At 36.8% G+C, this 27,458-nt stretch overlaps 1 protein-coding gene across 1 annotated transcript in view; it reads right to left on the reverse strand.

The window, feature by feature from the left end:
- Positions 1-27,458, reverse strand: part of NFATC1 (nuclear factor of activated T cells 1) — a 122,141-nt gene that overhangs the window by 66,395 nt on the left and 28,288 nt on the right. The window contains 2 exon segments of the mRNA XM_032222210.1: positions 1,705-1,717; positions 1,720-1,906. Coding sequence (XP_032078101.1) covers positions 1,705-1,717; positions 1,720-1,906 — 200 coding nt within the window.

Raw genomic sequence — 27,458 nt, forward strand, 5'->3', positions numbered from 1 at the left:
TTGTAAGAGTGTCAAAATTTTGCTCAAATATATTCTTGCCGCTCCTAAAATGCAATCTTAGGCATATTGATTTAGAGTTAGTTATTTGCTTGCTTTATTCATTTTAAAAATTGTATGTCAATTTTCAAAACTACGTTTTCCCATTTTATTGGGTCTGATTGCTGGATAAATATGTTTCTGATTACAGCTTCCATGTGGTACCACTTTATAAGTACCCAGAGTTTTTTTTTCTTGATCACTTTCTGTGACAATGTGCCTTGCTATTATTCTAGCTCCCTGCCCTCCAGCTCCATATGCCATTTAATATCACAAAATATTTGCAGATGTTATTTAAAATACACACTAAATACACACAACCAATTTTTAACAATACCCGAGGGCACAATGGCAACAGAGAAAAGGAGCGAGATCTTGATTGTATAACTATCTGCCACACTGCCTTTTTTCAAGTGAGATAATTTGGGGCTAGGAAAATTATCATAACCTATACAATTATTTATTTGAAATGTTCGTATTTACTTTCATTTTGGCTCTACTTGCACACATTTCTCTTGGGCAGAACAATCACACTTTACAAATTAAATAGATGAGTTTTTCATTCTTAACACTGTCTGAAGGTTAAAAATTCCATGACACAAGATTTTATATATATATTTGTCCCAGAGGTGGGTTGCTCCCCGTTCAGCCCAGATTGGGCGAACCTGTAGTAGTGTCTCATTATAACCGAACCGGTAGTAAAAAAAATGGTAACCAACCACTGATTTGCCCTAATATTTGTGTGTCTCATTTAGTTGCAGCTTCAAAAAAACCCCAGCCTTTGGTTAATTTTTTCTTTAACAGAGACACACAACATTCAGTCTCTCTTTTCTTTGTGAGAATGCTAGCAAACTTGTTTCCTGCAGAATAGACCACGGGAATAAGGTGGTGTCAGGTTAAGAAACTAAAACAGGAGCTGAGGTAGGAGATATTTACAGCTCTGTAACTGATACACTGATTTGAAATGGCAAGGGTGTGTGTGTGAGAGAGAGAGAACAACAACCAGGGTTATTAGTGTTGAACAAAATATTCACACTAAGTAAACTGGAGTAAAAAAAAAAAACATTTTTAGTAATGTAATTTCAAAAAAATCTGACAATTAATATACAACCCTGAGCCAAAACTGTGAGGGCTAATGGATAAAACATTGGAAAAATCACATGGTGTTTTATTGTTATATATGGCAACAGCAGTACAACTTTTATATGCTCAGTATTAGAAAGATCCTATACTACTTACAATAGAGGAATAGGTAATAAAGATGACAGAACTGGCAATGATGATTACATTAATAGCTCTTGTGAGAGAAAAACACTGAAGAAATCAATCTATAATTGGAAGTCCTTTGTGGACTTTTTGGAGATGAGAAAAATTAAATTTTGACATATGCATTTGACGACTGATAAATTTTTAAAAGATTTTATCCTCTTTCCTTTTTTGAGGAAAATGGACATTGTGTCACAAACTAAGCTGAATTGAAATGTGCTTTATAGTCATTTGGAAGTCAGTCTTTATTTATATTTTGTTCTCCTTTCTTTCTCTTCATACCTCATTGCACTTCTTCTGTTCTTACTTTTTACGCCTTTTCTTTTGACTGTTAGTTTATGTTGTCTTTTACGTGTAAAATTTAATAAAAGTGTAAGACAGGACATTAAAAAGGAGCCTTACATTGCTTTCATGTGTTTTCAGGTAAAAGTGGAATTTCCAAGACTTTGGTGTTGGAAAGTATGGTTTCGTGGCTGGTTGTGGAAACAGTCTTCCCTGTGATCCGATGAACCTGGTAGAAGGCGTGGGGTCGCAGCAGGCGGTCATCAGCAGTCCCGATGAAGAGCTGTAGTGTGAGTGGTTCACTTTCTAAGTAACCATGAAGCTGGAAAGAGAATATAAAGAGTTCTTGCTGAGCACCATCTACACATCCACAACTAAGAAATTATTAATGTTTTATACAAAAGGCAGTTTAATTGAAGGAGAAAACCAGTGACAGGGCTAAGTGTTAATATCTCCCCACCTATCCACAATAGGATACATTCATTTTATCTTTTTTTTTTGTAATATAATAGTGGATCAAAACAGGTAGTCCTTGACTTACAACCATTTCTTTAGTGACCATTCAAAGTTATGACAACACTGAAAAAGTGACTTAGGACCGTTATTTCACACTTACAATGATCGCAGCATCCCTATGGTCATGTGATCAAGATTCAGACATTTGGCAACTGGTTCATATTTATGACTGTTGCAGTTTCCTAGGGCCATGTGATCACTTTTTGCGAACTTCTGATAAGTAAAGTCAATGGGGAAGCCGGATTCCCTTAACAACCATGTTACTAACTTAACAACTGTAGTGATTCCTTAACAACTGTGACAAGGAAGGTTGCAAAATGGGACAAACTCACTTAACATCTGTCTTGCTTAACAATGGAATTTGTGGTCATAAGTCTTGGGACTACCTGTAGAGAGGTGCAATGAGGGTATGTCTCATTATTTTACATGACTTAAGAGTGTTTCATTGAGGGTTTAAACAATGCTGCTTTAAATTGCTAGAAATGTCATAATAAGGCTCTTTAATGGAAAAGACAGGAAGAAAAATCAGTTCAAAACAACAGAATCTGTATTTTATCTAGAAAAGCCCAGGTTCAGGCACTGCAGTAATTCGGTCCTCTGTTTCATCTCTCTTGCAGGGTTTCAACAAACCCACAACAAGCAGCATAATATGACAAGGAATTTGCATAAAGGAGTCTGGCAAATGCAAATAATTCTTTTAGGTATCCAAGCAATTAGATCCTACGGGGTCCAATACTGAAGACTTCTTTGCATTACCTCACTTTTTGAAGCTGTTATTTTAAACCCCTCTCAGGGCTTTTTGCATACTGCCTATTCTGTGTATTAATCAGAGATACCATTTTAACTGAGCTTATACAGCTGTCGCTTACCTTTTTCAACTGCAACTTTAACGAAAGAGAAAAGCACCAGCTAGATAGAACCTCCTAGTGATAACATATGGGATGCTTAAACATAACAAATGAAAACAAGAGATTGGAAGAGGCAGGGAAGAGGGAAACCACAGCTAAGTAGTTCAATCTGCACTAGTGTCTGGCTACCTCCTGGCAAGCCATATTACAGGAGCTCCTAATATGCATACAGCTGAGCTCTGCCAAAAGAAGCCTTCGGTTGCACGCAGAAGCCCATTGAAGCTGGCACAATTGGCACTATTTTCACTTACGTTCATAAAATGTCTGAGCTAGCAAAATATCACAAAAATGAAGTTACACTGAGACAAAGGCATCTACCTCCCATAAATGTATCAGCCACCTTTTGGTGGATGGTATACGGGGAAAAGAAGGCTCATGATTTTTGGAAGTGACTTCCTGGTTAATATGAAGATTGTTTAGGGCAGGGGTCTCCAACCTTGGCAACTTTAAGACTTGCGGATTTCAACTCCCAGAATTCCTCAGCCAGAAAAGCTTTTCAACTGCAACAGCCAGCAAAGCTGGCTGAGGAACTCTGGAAATTGAAGTCCACAAGTCTTAAAGTTGCTAAGGTTGGAGACTCCTGTTTTAGGGGACAAAAAAAAAGCCCTAGTCTTTCTTACGTACCCACGGCTCATCTTCCATTGGTTTGGAGAGCCAGAATGCAACTAAACACTGACAACATAGAAAACCAAAACAATATAACATCATCTCTGCTGGGCCTGGTAATGCCAAACATATGACTATGCCTACTTAATTCGATGGGACCTCTTCCCAGGTATGACTAGGACAGCAGCTTAGAGATGCCTTCCCCAACCAGGTGCTTACCAGAAGTCCTTGGACCGAAACTCCTCCAGTTTCTATAAGGAGGATCTAAGTTTAGGAGTTACGATCCCAGCACTTCTGCAGAATGACATCTCAAGAGGGAAACTGGCTTAAAACACAGAATGGAAGTCAATCAACAGACAAGCTTGCATTGTGTTTGGTTCTGTCTCTGGGGCTGTTGGTTTTGTCTCTGTCTCATCTGGGCTTAATAGGAAAAAGGATGGATGAGCTTTTGCCCTCTGAAGTAGGGTGTTACTTCTTCCTTCCTTCCTAAAATAAAAGTAATTCTATTACAAGCATGATTTTCAATGTCTCTTTACCAAGACTTATTAAGTAGAAAGAGAGGGGGTTACAAATAATTCTGGCAACTGAACTATTTCCTATCTACAACCAGTACAATACATTTGAGAAGAATGTTCCTCATCTTTCTACTTTTTTTACTGCCTTTCTGTGAACTGGTAAGTAGGTCTCCTCCCTAATTCTGAAGGAGCTTAGATAGTTGTATATAAAACCATTTTCTGAATCCTCGTCAGTCTGGCTGCTGACTATAACATTGGTATCTTCTAAAAGTATGAACTTCAGCTCCAAAAATTTACTCTTATTCATTATTAGGGTGCTCAATAACTGAGCCACATTTATGACTGTTTGTAGCAGTCTGCATTTTACATCAGTTTTGCCAAAAACTGACATTTGCGTCCATTGGTTTAACGATTGCCTTTAAAAAGCTTGTAAAATAATGTCGGTCATGTGACTGACCTGTTTTATGACTCTCACTAATTGCAGCCTTGATGCATAGGCTCCATTAAAGTCATAGCTTGAATATTACATGTTCATTTTTTTTTATAAAATTGAATTGTTGTGATTCTCTTAAGGATCCTAATACTGCAGAAGCCTTGAACTGCTGATATTATCTGATTGCGCAATGAAACACCTGCAAGCAAACAACCAAGCTCAGAGAGCACCAAGAACTCCACATTTCAATCCTGAGATATTTGCTTCTATGGGAATTTTGGATGTTGCTAAAGAATTCAAGCCACAACATGTTTCAGTTGTATATGTTGCCAAGTTAACGTTATAGAAAGTCACATTCAAAACTCAATCTCTCAAGGTCTTTAAAGGAACCCACAGAAATCAAGTGCTTCAAACTCTTATTCTCTTGTCTGCATCAAGCTTCCAAGAATACACCTTTCCCTACTGATTTCAAATGTGAGCTATTCCACAGTATCAATATCTCATTGATTCCAGATCAAAATGTAATCGCTGATCTATTTATTCATTACCAAATCTGCCTGGCAGCTTTGAAGACTGGAAAAAAGATCCCTGTTTAGTATACCTGGATTTTAAAGTTTATATGATTTCAGAAGTACAACAACATTAGTCTTCCCTCCTCAACAGGAGAATATTCATAGAAGGTCCTATTCAAAAGGATATAGTTACTAAAAGTCCACTATAATCATAATGTCATCTCAATTTGCCAATCTGAGGGGCTTTAACTTGGTATAGACACCTTCTCATTAACATCTCTGTATAAAGTATATAATGGGGATTAAGCGCATGATCCCTCTTAAAATATATTATCTTGAAGTAATATTCTTTTTCATAACAATAATCTCCTAGAAACTTAATGGACATTTCAACTTTTGAGTCTATTGATATTGCAACTATACAGTCAACAAATTGGCCTATTTAAAAAAAAAAATTAACCCAAGTATTTTATGTTATGAAAATTTAAATCTGTATAAATTGTAAATTCTAATCTCTTGCAGTAACTCACAGATAAAGGACAGGAAAGGTGACTTTTTCTAGTTAAAGGTACAAGCAGAGCATAACTGTACAACTTCATTAAGCTTATTTGCTGCATAATTATCCACCACAGGTATAGAAATATAGCAAATCAATGTACCTTTAAAAAAAAAAAGGGGGGGGGTAGTCTTCTGTATCAGTGTCCAAACACTGTTGCATGGAGTGTTTGTCTAATTAGGAAGGTTGCGGGATGGAATAAGGGTGTGGTGAGGAGATTCCTGAACCAACATATCATTATATTGTTACATTGTCTAAATGAACCATTGGATTACGGTTAGGTGGTTTCAACCCCAGAAAATGTTAGGAAACATGGGATATGGAAGGAGACTTCCATATGGAAGGTAATGTGAAAGGTAGGTTGTTTTCTCTCTTGTCTACTAAGCGGTAACCGAAGAGCCTTTGGAATATTGGCAAATCTTTATTTGCAATGATTGAAAGAGCTGCCATTATAGGATGGGAAAGGGGGCCATTCACTCTACAAATAATGCAGAGTTGGGGGCATGAGCAAAGTTTCATTAACCTAAGCTGTGTTACAGAGTCAATCGACTGCAACTTCCACTATGACTCCAATTGGCTCTAGCTTGACCAATGACAAGGCTTGTATGCTAGTACAGGGGTAGGCAACTAAGGCAACTTTACGACCTGTGGACTTCAACAATGACCTATAGACATCAAATATTGAGTTATGCTGGCTCAGGAATTCTGGGAGTGGAAGTTCACAAATGTAATGTTTCCACAGTTGCCCACTCCTGTACTAGTAGGATTGAACATTGCTTAAATGCAGCATGGAGTCAATGCAAAGCTCATTAGGCATGTACAGAAAGCCTTAAAACTGGTGTGCAGCTTGGGATGGCATTTTCCCTTAGAGCTTATTTACATTAGCATGGGAAAATTGGATTTTAAGTACATGTGCACATTTTAATAACTAGACTTGTTATATTGTCCGTCTTGAAATTGTTTGTGTACCAACTGCTGAACTGCCTACATCATATAAAAACAGGTATTAATATACAGTGGGAAAATGGAAAAACAGTATTATTTAAAAGAATTCTTATGAACTACTTAGAAATATGGCTTGTAGCCAATCAAAATGCTGCATTAATTTAAAAAGCTTCAATAACAGACAAGTTCAATGGTTTATATCTTTTCCAACTTGATATAGCCTGGGACTATAGTGGGACTTCTTTTCTACCTGTTCTCAGCAAAATTCAAGAATTCAAGTGCCACAAGAGGAGAGGAAAAATGTATCGTTTTACTACATGAAAATATTGATATATTTCTTATGATTTGTAGAATTTCCTAGTGAGTTATGAGTAATACTGTAGTTCTATGATGTGAGGCTCAGTTTCCGATAAAGATATATATGATGTCACATGGGAGACAGACTCTTGACAAATTTTAAAAGAGTGTCTGATAAAAAAAAATCACCTATTCTTACCCATTTCTGTATTGTATTTTAATTGAGGAACACCAGATGATTCAAAATTAATTAAACAATATCATTACTTGTTATTGCTAAGGGTAAGCATTCTACCTTCATCACACAGGGTAGTGATGCCAGAAGACTGGAAAATAGACAAATTAAATAGATGTGTTTAGTTACCATTTTAGAACTACAGCATAGACCAGGGGTGTCAAACTCAATACAATGCATCCATGGCTGTTCTTATTCCAGTTCAGAGTCCAAGTGATGAGCAGGACTCTTGCTCATATACAGCAAGTGCTACTTGCTCTGAACTTCTGGTGCTCCCTTTGTGTAGCAAAGCAGAAAATTGGCCTGTTGGTTTTCAGCTCTGACTAGGAAGCCTGTGATCAGTGTAAGAGTTTGTATTTCTCTGACATTTATTGCCACACATCTTCTCCTTCCCTTTGTTTTTAATTTGAAAACAGATCTTGCAATTCTTTAGGCTACTTATTCAAGCCAGATGTTTGCTGATAAATGTATTATGTGCTTAGTTAGCCACTTACATCAGGCTGAGAAGCAGGCACAGAAAAAGAATTAAACTGTTTTCAAAACCACCTACTACGTGTCACAATATAAAAACTTGTTCTCACTACAAACAATATCAAACACTGATCTCAAAATGCATTTACACTTGACAGTAGCCTGGGAAAAGCATATAGATCCATTTTTCCCAACCCTCCCCCCCCCCCCCCAAATTGCCGAATCTAAACTCACATTATTTGCACTCAACATGGCCAATGTGAGAGATACCATTTTCTTTCTTTCTTTCTTTGTCTTTCTTTCTCTCTTTCCTTTCTCTTTCCTTCCTTCCTTTTTTCTAGCTCCATTGACTGCATAATATTTTCTATGTTATATTACACAGCTACTACCGTACTACGTATAAAATAACACATGATATAGGAATTAATATTTTAAAGAACACAATTATGTGCTTATTTTAGACTACATACCCATTTCCATTACTAGGATAGATCTAGTGGTATAATGTTTTTAAAATAGGAAGCCATCGTTTTCGGATAGGTTGGTTACGAAGTCCTCTGTCCAAGAAAGATTTCTAACTTGTTAAATTATTTCCTATCACACTTTACAGAAATAAGTGTCCCTCTCCTCTCCTGTTAAGCACATAAAACTTCAAAATGGAAGAGTTATAATAAATACACAAGACCATTATGTGATTGGAAAGGTGAAATTAGCATTCTACATTGTGAGGAATATATTAGGAAATCATTTAGGAATTATTTATGTAAACTAGTAGAAAAAAATATTTTCCCAATAGTGAATATTGTAATTTTCTCCACTGTTACGGGATTGCTTTTATGTTTCTGTATCTGTTGTTTTTGTGTTCAGTAGGAAAGGGAACTATATATGCATGCATACACACACACACACACACACACACACATTCACATATTTTCCACACATGCTCTGGAAGAGTGAATACTGTTCCTGGCTGGCAGTACGGGAAGCATGTGTCACGTATTCTATTTTTACCCTTTTCTTTCTCTAACATGGTCCCAAGACTAAGGTACCACTATCAGTATTTCTGTGCCTAAAGGCTGCTGACAGAGAATATTCTGCAATATTAAAACAAGACCTGAAGAATCACAGTTGACTCTCTAAATGACCTTATGATATTTTATAACATATAGCTGTATCATACATTTGCTAACATATATTATTAGTAACAGCAACAACCAAATTTGACTGATCCTAATTTGAGCTTCTTCAAGAAAAGTGAGCATTCTGTATATTACTGAAAGGTGAGGCAGCCATCTGAAAAAAAACGGAATACATACAGCTAAAGAAAAATAGGAAGCTCCAATGGTTACTACTACTCTGAGAAGGCAGCTTACTCAACATTGATAATCTATTTGACCATTTTAGTAAAAGAGCTAAATATATCACAAATCTATGTCCTCTACCTGACTTTATCACTTCTATTCTTTTTGTGGTAAAATAATTTAAAAGATCCTAAGCCGTCTTAAGGAGAACTTCAAAAAGTGTCCTCAAAGAAAGCCCAGAGCTTCTTTCTGTCTCACAAATCTGCTGTTTGAACTAGTTGCTTTATCAGGCAAAAAGCAGAGATGCTCAGAATTTGCTCGAAAGATTTCCCAGAATATCTGTGAAATGTCACTTAAACTTTTCAACTATATCCTTAAAGCATGCTTATTTAGCCTATAAGTAAAATCATGTAAGTGAAATGATTGATATAATATTTCCTCTATTCAACTACTCTTTACCTTCTTGTTCTGTTATTCCTGCTCTGCTAAATTGTGTGTGTAGGGGATGAGAGAGAGATCTGCCCTTATATTCTTAAAGTGTCATGCACGCAGATGACACTATAATAATAACTATGACTCATATTACAAATGATTCTGACAAAGCCCTATTTTAAATTAACACAGCACACTTTACAAATACACTTACAATGATCCGGGGTTATCATATCATTTACTTAGTAAACAAAGTGCACACAGTTGACTTGGTAGTAACAATACAGAAGCTTATTCAATTTGACTGAACCATAGCTGGGGAGAAGCCTCTAGTGGCATTATTGAAGCAGCTCAGAAAAGCTGGAAGCTATTTCTGTCTAGACAGTAAATATGTGTCATTGATAAATCACAAAACTCTTTTCCTTAGTCTGCCATCTGGGAAACTGAGGACTTCGCCCCTGGATGTAGTAAATTCTTTACAGTTACCAACACACAAACAAACAAAGCTACTAATTGAGAATAAATCTGTAAATCATACCTGCTGAATTGGGATGTGAAGAAAACTTCTAACGTATCAGAATAATCATGACTTTATATAGCTCCTGAGTCTCAAATGAAGTTTGAAACTGAGCATAAGTACTCTTGAAATGAACAGGAGCTGCATAATCAGCACAAATCTCAATCACTTCCAAGAGGTCTATGTAGACATTTGTGGCCTTTATGTTCCTATCTGAAAAGTCCAGAGGCATTTCTAGGAGGTAATGAATACCCTCTGAATCAAAATCTCTTTTCCAACTGCCTTCCACCCATAATGTAAAGGAAAATATGAAATGATTAGCCTCTGGCAAATAAAAAAACTTAATACTACAGTTTATCTGCTAGGCCCAGATCATATGCCTGAAGGAACAACCACAGATATAAATCTTGAAATTAGGTTCAAGAACCAATCAATGAATTATCTTGAAATTAAAAGATTCTTAGGGAAGTGTTATTTTATAGCAATATTCAGAAATAGAATTATTAGGAAGTGAAGGCTAACAGCCGCACAAACTATTTAAAATAAAAACTGCAGATGTTTTATATCCAACATTGCAATGTTTTCAAACACATGTGTGCTTTGCATCCAAACAGCGCAATAAATAAAAATGTATGCATATGATGATATGCCTCCAGGCAAAGATTGTTCATATCTATATGACAATATTAACGCTAGTGTGCCCATAAGGAACTATTAATCTCGAGTAAATAGAGATGTTTTGCATTCAGTGACTGGCTTAACAGGTATTTGGGCAGCCTTCCAGAATAAAATGCTCTTTGCAGCTGCTGTATTACACCACTTTTCATGACGAGGGAATGTGGAACTGGCTTCTGAAACATGCTAGAACATAGACTGAGAATTGGGCTCAAGTAGTTTTTTTTCCCCTTTTCTTCATGATTTGTAAGTTGGATGGGAATTGGCAAAGCCCCTATATACTGGCTGAAGAAGACAACATTTGTTTTTAAACAACAACAAATTTCTTTAACCTAAGTAATAACAAGTTTCCATAGATTACTTTTTCTTTTCATTTAAGGCCTATCCCATCTGATTTCAGAACAAATTTTACATCAACGTAAGATCCCTAAGATCACATCCATATTTTGAGTTTCAGAGTGCTGAAAACTATAACCAAATTCTGTGCCGATTTCATCAGACTGCGCATAGAAACGTTCTCTTGATTGTATACAGCTTTTGTCTCTACTTAAACAGCTACTAATATAGGACCATACAAAAAGCTCTGCTGGGTTAGACCACAGGGTTGCCTACTCTAGCATTCTTCTGCTCAGAGCCCAACCACATGTCTTCGGGAAACCCACAACCGAACATGAATATAGCACTAGCTTTCTGCTTAGCTTCTCCAGCAATTGGCAATGAGACGTTTTTCTGACACTCAAGGCAAGCTCATCGTTTACTGCCTAATCCACTTTTCATTTTCTCCAAATCAGTGATCCCTTTCACAATACCATATGCTGAATTGTGTGTGGTTATCTCTCATGATTTTTCCTTTTCTGGAGGCTATCTGATTAAGCCTCCAAAAAAGGGAAATTAGTTATACATAAGAAAAGGGCTTATTGATGTCATCAGGAACTGATCTTCTCTCCTTAATAATGAGTGTTATGGTTCCATTTTGTTCCTCAGAACTATTTAGGCAATTTTCAGGAGGAAACACTTCCACAGTGGATGAACTAAAGCGTCAGCCATCTAAAAAAGCTGAATGAAAGATACTTATCTTGATCCAGGAAAAAATACAAGCATATATAAAAGTGTTTTTTTTTAAACACAGTGCTGAAGATTCCACTACCAAGTCAATGCTTCTTTGATTCCACTATCAAAGTCAGTGTGAGATGCCTATATTGCCCTTTCTTTGTTTCATGCATAGGGAAGATGTGAGAAAAAAAATAATGAACAGACTTCTTGAAAAGATTAATCTTCTCTGAAAGTTTATGCTATAAAATATAGGTTGGTCTTAAACATATTAGAGACTCTTTGGCAACTCTTCCTAGAAGTAGCAGTTCTTCTGCAGGTTGCATCCAGATGGGCAAAACTTTCAAGATAATTATGTAATCACCAATTAGCAATTCACTTACAGGTGCTGTGTCCCTGGGTCACAGGAGGATAAGAGCAGATCAGTTTGAAACTCCTAATAATATCAGTCCCATTAATTGGGGGGAAATGTGAACTAGACAAGAGTAACCACAAAAATCAACAGCCAACCTCATGCGTTTTTTTTTTCCTTGTAAGAGGAGATGTGAAAATTAGAAGGGCCGAGCAGGTGTCAGGTATCTCTTTTGAGATCCTCTACTTCTCATATGATAGCAAGCTGCATCCAGTTTCTTTTATTGTCCCCAGTGCTTAATGATCTGGCTTGGCTGTTTGAGAGAACTGAAAGATTTATCCACATTCCTATACAAAATCAAGCTTACGGGATATGGGGTTCTAGAGTTCCCAGCCACTGTACATCGTCTGGCAAGATTTTGTAAAAATGGTGAAGATAAAGGTGGTGTATTTTGAAATCATCAAAGGGGGTGGGAGAGAGAAGGCAAGAAGCAGTCCTGATGTGATGAAAATTAGACAATTAGATTGTTGATAATAAAGTACGTTGATTTATTATTATTAAGACAAAGTTTTATAACTACATTAACCCATTCAAAGGCCTTCCGGTGAAAAGGAAACTTAGCTTATTTTACAAGAGGTAGTCCTTTGAGTAGATAACATTAGAAGCTATATTTAAAAGCTTCATTTTTGTAAATATTGGGATAAAAGTAAGTACTGGGAAATACCACATCATGACCATAATATTTTTAATGAAGATAATTTTCAATTTCTGAAAATGAGTGAAGAAGGAAACATCAGGTGAACCACACTGCAAATCAGCAGTGCAAAATGCTGAAGTTACTGGAATTTGATAACACACATCTTTAAAAATGTAATTTTAAGGATTCAAGTTAGATTTTTTGTGTAGGGTGTATATTTACAGAATATCATCTGATATATGAATTAGCCTTTATATTTCTGAACAGAATGGTTATTTTTATGTAAATGTTGGGGAATAAAAATCAATACCATCTTAATTGTCCCACTGATTGAAAACTAAGTAATTGCTTTATGGTGGGACTATTATATAGTCAAAACAAAATAATGAAACCTGTCCAATTTTTCCTTAAAATAGATATCACAACTACCTGGATAGCAAAGAGTACAGGGAATCAAATCACAGCATCATAAGTTATTCTTTTGGTTATGTTAGAATAACTAACTTCTAGAAGACTTCTAGAAAAAGAAAAAAATGATGAAAGTAAAATCTTTGAAGAAACATTTTTGAATCACTATATTATGATGCATTTTGGAGTCTTCTGCTACCATTGTGTATTAAAACATAATGTAGGCTTTAAACAGGTCATTCTCTTGATTTTATTATGTTTTCAAATCATGACTGTGTACCCTAGAAGTGAGGCATTTGAAAAAAAATGAAATAAAATATATAGATAAACTAATCTAAACCCAATGCAGCTTCCATTGAACATCTGGTGTTGCAGGATTAAAGTCACTGGCTTTTTGTAACACATTTATTTATTGAACTACAGATTTATACACAGAAAAAGCATACCTCAATGTCACCACTTTCCTTTCCTTTCAAATTTCTAAAAACATCTAGCATCCAAAAATATTATTCAGGCCAAAACAACTCATTTCTCTTTCCTGTGTCTACGTGAGCTCAGAACCCTGGTTGGGAGTAAAAGAAACAGCCATTCCATTCACTCTAAAACCTGATCTCTTAAGCAGTTTTCATATACTATAGCAGAATTACAAAGTTTTAAGTGATGTTACAAGATTATTATTATTTCTATTACAAGAGAGTAATAGAAGCGATCCAGTGGTGGGTTTCAAAATTTTTTCGAACCTACTCTGTGGGTGTGGCCTCCTTTGTGAGAGTGGCTTGCCAGCCATGTGACCTGGTGGGAGTGGCTTGCCGGCCATGTGTTTTCTTGTTCTCTCTCTCTCTCTCCTTCCCTTTGTCTCTCTGTCCCTTTTTCCTTTTTTTCATCTTTCTTTCTTTCTTTCTTTCTTTCTTTCTTTCTTTCTTTCTTTCTCTCTCTTTCTCTCTCTCTGTGAGTCTGTCTGTCTGTCTGTTTGTGTGTGTCAGTGGTGAGTTTCAAAATTTTTTGGAACCTCTTCTGTAGATGTGGCCTGCTTTCCGGGTCCACTGGTGGAACCTCTTCTAACCGGTTCAGTAGATTTGATGAACCGGTTCTACCGAACTGGTGCGAACTGGTAGGAACCCACCTCTGAAGCGTTCCAACCAGGAGTGTTGTCATTGATTATTCTAAATTGACTGTTGCTAATATCCTAAGCAAATCTGCTTTCCCAGATATCTTTGCAATAGATTAGGAGTATACTGCTCAGAATTTCCAATTAGCATGACCAAGAAAACCAGAAAGACTGAACTGAACCACAGGAAGATGAGATAAGGGATCCTAAATATACTAAATGAAGAATAGCATTTAAGGGTAATAATGGCATAGATATGCTTGCCAATTGAATTCTGCAGACTGCAATTGCCATATGGGAGACATATTGTATGCTTGCAAAAATTATGGATTCATAGCAGCAGTGTATGCAAAACATAGCTTCCCAATGCCAGTAAATAGATGGCTATAGGTGGTATCTTTCCCGTACTGTCTGAATATTTGCTGTGTCACGATCTGCCATCTGTAGCATGAAACTCACTCTGAAGAGTATATAGATCAGGGATGGGTTCCTGCCAGTTCTAACCTTTTCTATAGAAGAGGTTCCACAAATCTATTGTGCTGTTTAGAACTGGTTCCAGCTCCCCCCGTCCGTCTGTCTGCACATCATCAAGATGAAGAGAGAGGGAAGGAATTCTGGGAGTTGAAGTCCACAAGTCTTAAAGCTGTCAAGTTTGAACACCCCTGGGTTTTTTTTCTAAAGGGTTAGGGGTAAAAGGGTCTTGTAACTTGACAGCTTTAAGACTTGCAAACTTCAATGCCAAGAGTTCCTGAGTCAACATGACTGGAGGAGGAATTCTGGGAGTTGAAGTCCACAAGTCTTAAAGCTGTCAAGTTTGAACACCCCTGGGGGTTTTCTTTCTAAAGGGTTAGGAGTGCAAGGGTCTTGTAACTTGACAGCTTTAAGACTTGCACACTTCAATGCCAGAGTTCCTGAGCCAACATGACTGGAGGAGGAATTCTGGGAGTTGAAGTCCACAATGGAATGGAATGGAATGTTTATTTATAGGCCGCCCTTTTCCCTGAGGGGACTCAGGGCAGCTTACAACTTATAGGGAAGACAAGTCTTAAAACTGTCAAGTTTGAACACCCCTGGGTTTTTTTTCTAAAGGTTTAAGGGTGCAAGGGTCTTGTAACTTGACAGTTTTAAGACTTGCGTGCTTCAAGTGCCAGAGTTTCTGAGCCAACATTTTGGTTGCTAAGCAAGAGCGTTGTTAAGTGAGTTTCACCACATTTTACAAATTGGCCACACCCACCCAGTCACATGGCTGGCAAGCCACTCCTACCTGGTCACATGGTCGGCAAGCCACTCCCACAAAGCAGGCCACACCTACAGAAGAGGTTCTAAACAATTTTGAAACCCACCACTGATAAAAAAAGTGATAGCAGTTTTATAAAGTTGTTCCAAACAAAAGATAATGAAGTGAAGTCCATTAGATTGTTAAAATGAAGTTTCAAAATTATGATTCAGCTATAAAACATTTTGCCTGGAAAAACCAAACAAAATTGATAATCTATTATCAGGGTCAATCCTATTTGCAATTCTTTTTTTTTTAACAAACCAGTTAAGCAACATGAAGAAGAAAAACAAAACAATGACTGAAAGACTGGAATGATTTCCACAGCAACCATATTAGCCACAGATCTTAATCGCCAAAATTTGTTTTGCAAACTTAGCTGGAACCAAACCAACAAAAACTGCTTCCCACTTTGTATTAAGTCAGCTTTATCAGATGGCTTCAGATAGCCATAATTTTTTTTGCAAGTTATTCATTCTACTGCTGATTTATGTTTCCCAGAGCTCACAATTTTAAAATAAAAAGAAAGACCAGAAGAGAGGAGAAAAAAGACTATGCTTATGACTTGAGCTAAATGAAATATTTGTTATACTATTTATTTATTCATACATTTGCTATCTTGGTGCAGCGGTCCTCACATTTCATCCTTCAATTACATGGAATCAATCCTTTACTGATTCCATGTAATTTTATCATAAAATATAAACGTTATTATATATCTTTGCATATTTCCTAGGGAAGAGAGACAATATATATATATATATATATATATATATATATATATATATATATATATATATATATATACATACATACATACATACATACATACATACATACATACATACACATATATATTCATATATTCAATGTTATACTATATTATATATTATAATTTTATATTATATTTTAATAATATAATATGTATTGTAATTATAATATATTATAATATATACAGAATTCTATTCTATTCTGTATTAGTCCATAGTAGTAAAAAAATCAGAAGTCTGATGGCCCTTTTCCCATCTTTTATTAAAAGGCATAAGTTTTCAAGAGCTGTGGCTTATTTTATTAGATGCATTCGATCCTGATTTTTTGCATACTTCCCAGAAGTTTTAACTAAAGAGTAAAATGAATGTATATTTTGTATTTCTAAGCTATTTTTGCTTATGGCGTTTCTTTCTTGAAAGTCAGATAAAGTCAATAAATTGTTGCACAGTATATTAAGCATCTGTGCCTGTTCGGTGAGGTCCTGCAGAAGCTAATAAGAGTTACTGGTTTCAGTGAAATCAGACCAGTGTCCATCCCAATGTTGCCTAAATCAAGGATCTGTAACCTAGAGTCCCTCTCCTAATTAGGATTACACTCCTGTAAAGCCAGTTAGCAATAGTCAGGGATTTGGGAGTTGTAGTCCATAACAGAAAGCCTGTTTGCTGAAGTGGTAGAAGCCAGGAGATTGTGAATTCTAGTCCCACCTTAAGCATGAAACCAGTTGCATAACTATGGGGCAGTCATTGTCTCTCAGCTACAGGAAGGAGGTTATGGCAAAATACTTCATCTTAGCAAAAGAATTGCAGAGACTAGTCCATGAAATTTCCAGGAGTCAACACTGTGGCTCAAAGGCACCTTATCCTACTCCCCAAAAAATCCTCCATAAATATAGCAATAGCACTTAGACCTATATACCGCTTTACAGCCCTCTCTAAGCGGTTTACAGAATCAGCATATTGCCCCCAACAACCTGGGTCTTCATTTTACCACCTTAGATGGATGGAAGGCTGAGTCAACCTTGAGCCTGGTGAGATTTGAACTGCCAAATTGCAGGCAGCCAGCAGAAGTAGCCTGCAATACTGCACTCTAACCACTGCGCCACTCTGGTTCAACTTGTGGGAGATGTCAGGTTGTATACCTGTAATGCAGGCTGAGTGATTTAGTGGGTTTATTCGTACAATGTCTATTCTCTCTGCTTGCTCCAGATTGTCCTGGAATAATATGCTACTCTACCACGTGTCACTGCAGCAATTACAGTGAAGACTCAATTTAATTGTGGCAAACTGCATGTGGAAATGATTGTATTTTGTAAAGCCAGTGTAATATTTAAAAGAATCTGATACTGTGGCCCAGCCCATGAACAAAACTCCTGTCTGCAGTTTCTCTTTCTAGCAGAATTAGTCATGTAATGTTGGTCCAACATGTGACATGGAATCAAAATCATGCCCAGCAATATATTCCATCTACGAAAATTATTTTAACAGTAGAACTGGCAATCTCTCGTTCTCACTTGTTTCCTATGTTGCAAAGAATTGAAAGACTTTCTAAAGTAGATTTAGGGAATGAAAGAAATTGTGGGTTGGAAGGGGGACGGGACGGACAGAGGAAATGTTCCCACTGCATTTCATCAGTGCAACACTGAGTATTAGCTGAAATATGGAAGAGAAACAAGTCTTACATGGTTTTAAAGTTGACCAGTTGTAAAAAAAAATCTAAATTGCTGTGAGAGAGATCTTTGGGGAAAAACTTATAGTAAGTATGATCATAGCACTGGCTTTAAAAAGGTGCAAACTTGTCATTAACAAATCCTCTTACAAAAACCACAGTAAGGAGAAAGTATTTTTATCAGCCTAGTTCCTAATTATCTGGAACTCTGGCAAATGTTCAAGGTATATATCAAAATAAACATCCTGCAAAGCTGTTTGCTAATGAGATTAAAATATTTTTACCTATAATATCCTACTGTTGTTATGAACATTAAGAAAGCATTTATTGTAGAGCATTTATGATGATTGTGATGGCTAAAGAATTTTTTAAATTTTTTTTACTTAATCCTTTACTTTAGTCCTATAAATCCTCCAAGGATTCTTACCAGTTTAGGAATCTGATAATAACCATATAGTAAAATATACGATAACCTGCAAAAATTCAGAATCGTAACAGCACTTTCTCTTACTTCTTCGCATTTTTAGTCCTGTAGAAAGTTCAGATTCTACTACTTTGCAAAAGTCTGTAAGAAAGAGTGCTATTTATCTCTGAAATTAAATTTTAATTGAATAAATCACTCAGAATCACTTTTCATAAAATAGGTAGTCATATAAATTTGATTAATAAATATAAGTATTTTCTTTCCTTCTCTTATTTTATTGGGGCAATTTTAGCACCCCAGGATAAACAAACTGGATAGATCAGTTCTTCATGAACATAATATTTGGTTAGCGTAGTCTTGAAGATATTTCTTGTAGAGAAAGTCCAAGTCAATTAGAAAATTCTAGCTTGGGGAAGTCTCCATTAGATAAAGTTTTAGAACAATAATGTCTAAAAAATCTATAAAATATATGAAGGCCCCATGTGTCAATCAGTGCAGAAGGTACTGTATGATCAGTTATTACTACATTCTTTTCTTTAAATGCAAAACTCTTGCTCATTTATTTCTTAAGCAAGTGAAGAATGCACAGTGGGTTTCATTGCATTGTCAATATGCAGAAAGTTTGATTTATACTTATTTGAATGGCAGATGTTATAATGGTTTATCTCTTTTCTTACCAGCAAGATCTCAATCTCTGTTTCAAGGAAAGAGAAACAATGAACCAGAAAAAGTTCAATTTTTCATGTTCTATTCTCTATTTCATATTCTATTCTCATTTTATGGATGTAGAGAACAATGAACTAAAATGGAAAAATGCATTGTTATTACTGATGGTATATCGATATAGTTATGGACTTAAAAACTTGCTAGTCTCATAACTAATGGAAAATATAAATTATAAATCATGACAGTAGATGATCTGCCATGGACAGACCATCTACTGTATTGTATTGTACAGTACAATAAGTATTGTACTGACAGAGTTATTTTTTAATGTCCTAGGACCAAAGAAAATTAATTTTGTTTCATTTTTTATGCAGGTACCATTTATTTGGCAACAAGTACATCAGAAATGCCCAGAATAAGTAAGCTGATTCACAACTGCTCTAAGGTTGAACTCCTAATTAAGTTTCTTTAAAGGTAAATGCTACAGATGTTAAAGGGAGATACTTTTAAGTAGTTGATTATATGACATAAAAATTGTAAATCTCAGCACAATGAATGGTTTCTGAAACATGCCTAAATTTACTACATTATACTGCTAAAAAAGTAATCAGCAATCTTAAGAAAAAAAATATTTTGGTAACTTCTCATAATGATTAGCACAATGGTTAAAATGCAGTATTGCAGGCTAAATTGTGGGGAAAGTACAAGGAGGAAGGAGTATTTTGTGTGTTCACCAGATTGGGTTATTTCTAAAAATAATAAAGACAGGATATAAATAAATGTACATGGTGCCTTACAAATAAATAACAGAAAAACTTTATTAGAAGGGGAAGTCATACTTTTTTTTTATGATGTGCACAAGAATGACAATTTATATAATCTCTGAACATTCTCTAATGTTCAAGAGAATATAGAATGCTTCTTCCAAGAAATGCTTCTGCAAGAAGTTTTGGAACTCAACACTTTTTATTATTGAAATTCAAATTCAGAGCCATTATATTAATAACGTTGAGAGTTACTCAGATATAAGTAATCTGGAATTATGCATACAACTGCCATCCAAATCTTGCAGGACTAATTATATGAGTAACAATGATGGAACATTTAGAAAGTGAAGATCTCGGAGATCAGAGCTAACAATAATCATGCCCAGTCAAGGTATTTTTAAAAATTAAAGCAGCAGCAAAGGAATTACGGTGGATTTATTTTATATTGCTCTACCACTGCAAAATCTATCAGCAGTTACCTGAATTCTTCTTTTCCCCCAGTTGCAAATAAGAATCAGCACAATGCAAGAAACATGTATCACTCAACATGCACAGCTATGCATGTCTAAGGATGAAGAGATATCCCACAGAGATGCTGAACAGATGGCTACAAGGTCAAACTAGGACAAGAACAACAAATGGCTATTTCGTGGCCCCTTAAAGCCACTGGCTTTCCAGGCTGTGCAGAGATATTGTGACTTGTGTTTATAACTAAAGCTGATAAATTTTCATTTTGCAAACAAAGAGAAAGAATTCCCCAGTGCTTCACACTTTCAAGAGTAAGGTTGTACATAAAATACCACAGATAGTAAAAAGTTCCTTTTTTTTCTTTCTTCCCTATCACACCTTTCCCCGTCTTCTGCATTTCAGACATGCCAGTTATCAAGGAAAATATTCACAAAACTATGTGAAATCTGTCTTGCTGCTTCTTTTCCTTTCATTGATCAGATTTTGCAACAGCTAAAAGTGCAGTGAGTGCATCCCTGTGGGTTGATGAACTTGGTGGCCATATCCTTGGAGACCCTGATATTTACAATCAAATAAAAAAAGAAACATTGAGGAAATTAAAAACCAGGTGTATTGCCTTTTAAATATGACCATTCCATTCAGAAAAGTATAAGTACTGTAAATAGTACAGTAAAGTACCTCATTCCAATACTGCACAAAGAAAAAAGTTTTCGGAAGCCGGCTTAAGAAAAGAAAATGTGTACATTTTTACTGTTACCCATCAAAAGCCAGCTCTGTCAACCTGAGACAGGCAAGTGTCTTTCAGCCCTAGGAAGAAGGCAATGTTAAACCCCTTCTGAAAAAGGAAACTGCAGGAGTTAGTATAGGCATTTGCCAGGAGTCAAAAACCAATTTGAAGACACAAATATAGTAAAATGTAATAAAATAAACACACATAATCTGAAGTTTCAACTTTTAATATACTATTTTAATGTATATAAGTGGTGATAATGGTATTTTATTAGCATAGATTAGGGGTGTCAAACTCGATTTCATAGAGGGCAACATCAGAGTTGTGTTTGACCTGGGGGGGCAAGTAGGCGTGGCCGGGGTGGGTGTGGCCAGCTCGATGTCCTGCAGCGCTCTGCCAGCAAAAACAGAGAGTTCCGTGTGGCCCTCCTGAGCTCCAATTTCACTGGCAGAGGCATTGCAGGTCGGTCCTTTGTTGTTTCCAGGGTGGCACTGCGGTCCGAATCCGATCCGCGGGCCTTGGCTTTGACACCCCTGACATAGATAATTCTACTTTTGGGGCTTACTAATGAATGTGCCATTGACTTCCTACAGAGCTATTTAAGAGCAGCAGTTTTCATCCATGTATATTTTTGTTAATAAATGATTTTAGTAATTGTGGCATAATGGAAAAATTATAAATTACCATCTGTAAAACTATGACATATCATTTCCATAGGAAGAATACTTGGGGGCCTCTCTTACACCAACTTTAAGGAGAACAATTTTGGTTTGGGCAATCTGGAATGCAAAAAGTGCCATTCAACTAGGTGATACAGGTATAGTTAGCATTTTTTGGGGAAGTGAACATTGGGGCTCTCTTCTGCTTATCAGTCCAGGCATTGAGTAGGCTAAATGTCTTTTTGAACAGAAAATCACAGGCAGGGATCAGTAGATCTCCTAATCTTGTTGTTATTGTTGTCATTGACATCCACATTTGAAGCTTATCTCACACAACTACAACTACATGTCTTAAAACACAGAAGGGGGCTGACATAGTACATAGTAATACTCTTCGTTCAGCTGTTCTGATATAGGAAGATCCCATATTCAGAACCTACAAGCCAATGTTTCTCAACCTGGACAACTTTAAGACGTGTGGGGTTCATCCCCAGAATTCCCAGACCAGCAACTTCTGGGAATTACACTTGATAAGGTTGAGAAACAATGCTCCAAGATCTTGCCACTATGGACAAACTGAGTCTCTTGACTGTATCTTTCTTTGTGGCTGTTCCAACCTTTTCTGGTCTCTCCATTCCTCACAGGATTGCCAGGTCAAAATTGTTTTCTTATAGTGCTTTGTACTGTCATTCCCTTTCAATATATAAAGTTGCTCTATTTTCTGCAGCCATGTGTGAAACTCGCAGGAAAATTGAGTACCAGTAAAAGCAATTTGATCAAAGATCACACCCATGTATCTGTAGCACTGATGATTATCTGCTATTTATATCTTTGCCATCAGGGTTTCTAGTCATAAAATTTCTTAGGGTGGCACATTAGGGTAAAAACACACCGATGAAATCCAATGAAAAAGTCCAGAAGCACCAAACTGAATGAAGCAAGCATGGGAAATCATGCACCTGATCCATACCCTCCTGTATATATCCACAGCTCCTTTTGCCCAATGCCATTTTGTTGTATTTGTGTGCCTGCATGCATAATAATGCACACTTCCCATTCCATCAGTCACTCCCGTCTTCTCCTACCAGCCCCACCCTACCTAGTAATACTATCAGTTCTTGCAATATAATAAATGGTTCTGAAACAAGCCTAAACCTTCCACCCACAACTTTGGCTCTCACAAAGACATATTCTCAATCTTCTAGAGTTGCCAGCTTTTGGTTTTGGCAGTACTGCTGGTGTACCTTTAAGAGTAGCACCTCACGCAAAAAATAAGCAGATGAAACTTTTCCTACTAGTCAAGGTAACACACTATAGCAGAAGTAAGTTTCTCTTGCAACATTTCTGTATGCATATTCTGGCCATAGTTACATTTAAAATAGGCACACCAAACATTCTCCCAATTCCTAACTATATCCTGTCAATTCCATGTTTTTCCCAGACATCTATACTGTATCCCCAGGAACTTATCTCAAGAGGAAAATAAATAAATCCTGATTAAAATGCAAAAAAAAAATATATCAAGGAAAAGATGAGCCAGTTTTGTAAAAATACCACAACATTTATTTTGGGGATAAAATGCTTAACAGAGAGAGAAACAGAAAAAGGATTGCACTAAAGATGAATTATAAAGTTGTATATTTCCAAGCTTGGATTAAAATTACACATTCAAATATGTGGCTGGCTTGTTCTGTTCATTCTAGCTTATTTTTCCCGTGGCTTTTCTGGAGACCAACAGGCTTTTCAGTTCATAAATGCTCAAATCTATAACTAACAACCCATAATTACTCCATGGTGTTAGGGTTGGTTCACAGCTGCTTTCTTTCCCCCACCACTTTATTTCCTCCAGCACCTGAAGTCAGTTGCCCAACGTGGGGTCAAGATATGTAATTGGTACCATCAACAAGCATATTAATGATATTGAACCCCATGCCACCAAATGACCCCCTCCCAATGGCTTATGTTAAGTATGAGGGGAGAGAAACCAGAGACTTGAGGCACACCCCATGGCAGAGGTGATGATCTAACTTTGATCAACATTACACTCAATCTCTCGTGTCTACACAGATATCTCAATGACAATCCTCAGCCCTGACAGCATTGTGAGGATTTCCTGAAAAAAAATGCTTAGGAAAGGGTAGAAAGCTACCTTAAAGTGATGTGGTTATGTAACAATTCTAAGAGGATAGCTTTATGTGAGGTATTAAAACTTCTCGCCCCAAAAGGTACACAGCCACACTCCTTTATCAGATTTATGACAGCAATAACATACATAAAACATCTGCCAAACTATTCTCCTTTCCAGGTGATATTATCTGTCTGCTACTTGGTGGTGAGCTTTAACTAACCAGATGCAAGATGTGTGAAAGCCATTCAGCTTGAATTTATTCTTAAGAAGTACCATCTGTCTGAAAAAGAGCTATTAAATATAGGCTCCTTGTCTGGTTTGCAATACAATTCTGTGGCTGGACGTTATTAATTGCAACCTGACTAACAGGTGCTTGCCAATTTCTTTAAATTCTTAGTATATATGAAAGACTTAAATTTCCCCCTGGCTGAAAAGGTGACACTTTCTTTCAACTGCACATTATGAGAAGTGTGTGATGGAAATCATAATTTTGGGATAAAATTGGAAGAAGAGTTCCTTTTATTAAATCTTTTGTAAGGTATCTGTGTTTGAGATTGCAATGTACGATATGAAATCATTGTGTATTATGTTTCAATGTTCTACTTACCTGTGATTATATGTCATAAGCAAGCTGCATTTTCAATTAAGCAAAGCAATTCATTATGAGCAGATATACATAACTTCTTGATTATCACTGGCTTGCACACAGGGTCATCCTCAACCATATTCTTTGAAGGATGGACTAGGTTTTGTCATGAAAGGGGTTCTGAACAGATCCTTTCCCCAATGGCACCTTTCGTTAAGTTCCAGACTGTCTCTGCCTCCGTCAAAGAAATCTCAAAATACACACTGCCATTTTTCCATCTGCTATAGTGTCAAATCCTTTTCACTAGATTTACTACTCTGTTTAACCAGTGTAAGACTTTTCAACCTCATATTTTAAAAAGAAAAATCAAAACATGGGCCAACTTCTGTTGTAAGTTTTGGTTTTTTTTAAAAAAAGTTACCAAAAGAATATAACATCCAGTGTAAAGCTTCTAAAAAGATTTTCATTTTACTAACATCTCACCAGAGCTCCTGGTTCATCCAAACTTATAATGGTGATTTGTCTTAGATCGCAGAACCGGCAGCGACCTAGGCCGGCTGTGCCCCCGAACCAGTTCCTCGGTCTCTTCTGTCATTGCTGCCATTTTTAGTCAACTGTGCATGCACTAGCAATGTGGGGGCAGCGCGAAGCAAACTGGTACCAATTGGTACAAGAACCCACCCCTGCATCTAACAAACACATGGTTGGCTCAGGAATTCTGGGATTTGAAGTCCACAGGTCATAAAGTTGCCATCATTGCCCATTCCTAACCTAATAGCAAAAACTTAACAAAATGAAGTTGAATTAAGCCTCATTAAGCATTGAGTAGCTTGCTACTAGGATTACATTTTCACAAGCAGAGAAAAACACTATATCCCAAATCTCCAAGCTATCAGCCACAATCAATGGGACAGTGACAAATTTCTTTAGAATTTGCTGAACACTTTAAAAGAAAAAGTTCATGTTGCTACTGGGGCAAAAGAAATTTGATCTCGGAGAATGTCACTCAAATTCCCTTATATGCTGAAAGAGCTCACTGAATTCATTGTTGAGTTATGCTGACTAGGTGCACAAAAATGAGGAGGTATACACTAATCACTTTTCCTTGTGTTATGTGCTTGGCAACATGTGAACACAAATGAATTGATGCCAAGTTTATTTAAGCAAAAGATAAATTTGATTCTTTCACAGGCCACTTTAGAGATCTGCAAAAGATATACCGTATATTATGATGGTCAGGCTGGCATGTGTGCAATCCAGTGACTCCCCTTGTATATTTTCAATTCACCAGGAGTTAATTCCCTTCTTGTCTAATGCCCTTTAGTATTCAATAACCCAGCCTACAAAACACACTGCAAGATAATTTCCTTATATACCCACAAATAAAATTATCCAGTCCACATATTTGACAAACATGTATTTAAATAATTAATGGCAAACATTGACAAATCTTCATATATTTTAATCTTTTTACAATTAGGCTATATAGCTAGTTTTCTCAGTTGCTACTTTATGAGTTTATTTAAAATTAAATAACCTATAAAAAGAAATAGAGAAATTATTTTAATAGATTACTGATTGGTCAGAATCGGTATATATTTGTATATGAATTTTTGTCACTTCCCAAAGTCTCCTTTGTGGTGTTGGGGAGAGAAGATAAAGCAGGTTCTATCTAAAAACCAACTCATGTCCTTTCTACATTTTATGAGTTAGGATTTCGTTCAAGTTATGATTTCATAACAGTCAATGGTGAAGGTGAGAAAATTTGCTGCACCTTAACAGCAGGAAAGCAAAGATAATGACAACTGCAGAAAACACACATGTCAGAGTACAGATCAACAATGACACATCGAAAGAGTAAAGGAATTCATCTTCCTGAGCTCAAAAATCGACCAAAGTGGTGACTACCGCTTTGAGATCAGAAAGTGTATAGCACTTGGAAGAACTGCAGTATCCGGCATAAATAACATCTGGAATAGTAAAGATATCAGTCTCACAACCAAATGCAGATTAATTAACGCAATAATTTTTCCAATTGCTACTACGGCTCCGAAACTCTGAAAAAGGCAGATAGGAGAAGGGTGGATATCTTTGAATTGTGATGTTGGAAGGGATTATTTACACATCCCCTGGCTGCAAAAATAACAAACAAAGAAGTCCTAGATCAAACCTCACTGAAAATATATCTTGAAGCCAAGTTCACCAAACAGAAGCTGTCATACTTTGGTCATGCCATGAGAGCTGACCAACTCAAAAAGCCAATCATGCTAGGAGGGATCAGCAGAGAAAGAAGGGGCTGTCCTGGTATCTGCTGACCGGACACTAAAAGAATGACATCAGGATGACCATGGCGGATCTGAAGAAGTGGTGCGAGACAGAGGAGCGTAGAGAGTGGCAGAGGGTTAGGCATAACTGAATGGATGATGACGATTTCATTCATTCTTTCCATATGTTACATAAAGAAGTGGAATAGACATATTATACTCATAATTAAAGACAGGAATATTTGGTATGTGGGGGGAGGGAGCCGAGGTGGCGCAGTGGTTAGGGTGCAGTACTGCAGGCCACTTCAGCTGACTGTTATCTGCAGTTCAGTGGTTCTAATCTCACCGGCTCAAGGTTGACTCAGCCTTCCATCCTTCCGAGGTGGGTGAAATGAGGACCCGGACTGTGGGGGCGATATGCTGACTCTGTAAACCGCTTAGAGAGGGCTGAAAGCCCTATGAAGCAGTATATAAGTCTAACTGCTATTGCTATTAAACAATTAAGATGGTGTCCACAGTCATGTGATCAAAGCCCAACCCCTTTTTACATGTGTCACATGCATAGCATTCCTAAAAGGAGTGGGGCATCAATCACAAATGAAGTCATTATCTTGACAATTTTGACTTCCATGTCCTCTGGCAACTTCCCCTCCCCTCCCCATTCCCTTCCAGCTTCTTGGTTACCCTATTTGCAGTTAGGGCTATCTCTATCACTTTCAATTCCATCTGCTCTACATCTGAATGCAAGCTGACCTCTCCATTTCAAAGAAAATTATATGGATGAGGAAGACTACTTCTTCCTCATAGCTTATCCCCCTGTTAGGCATTGACAAAAGTACACCCAATTCACTTGCTGCCAATCTCTGCAGTAAGTGTGGCACACACTTACTGCAGCATAGCTGGCTGAGAAATTCTGGGAGTTGAAGTCTACAAGTC

This window comes from Thamnophis elegans, chromosome 8 (genome assembly GCF_009769535.1).
Source record: "Thamnophis elegans isolate rThaEle1 chromosome 8, rThaEle1.pri, whole genome shotgun sequence".
NCBI lineage: Eukaryota > Metazoa > Chordata > Lepidosauria > Squamata > Colubridae > Thamnophis > Thamnophis elegans.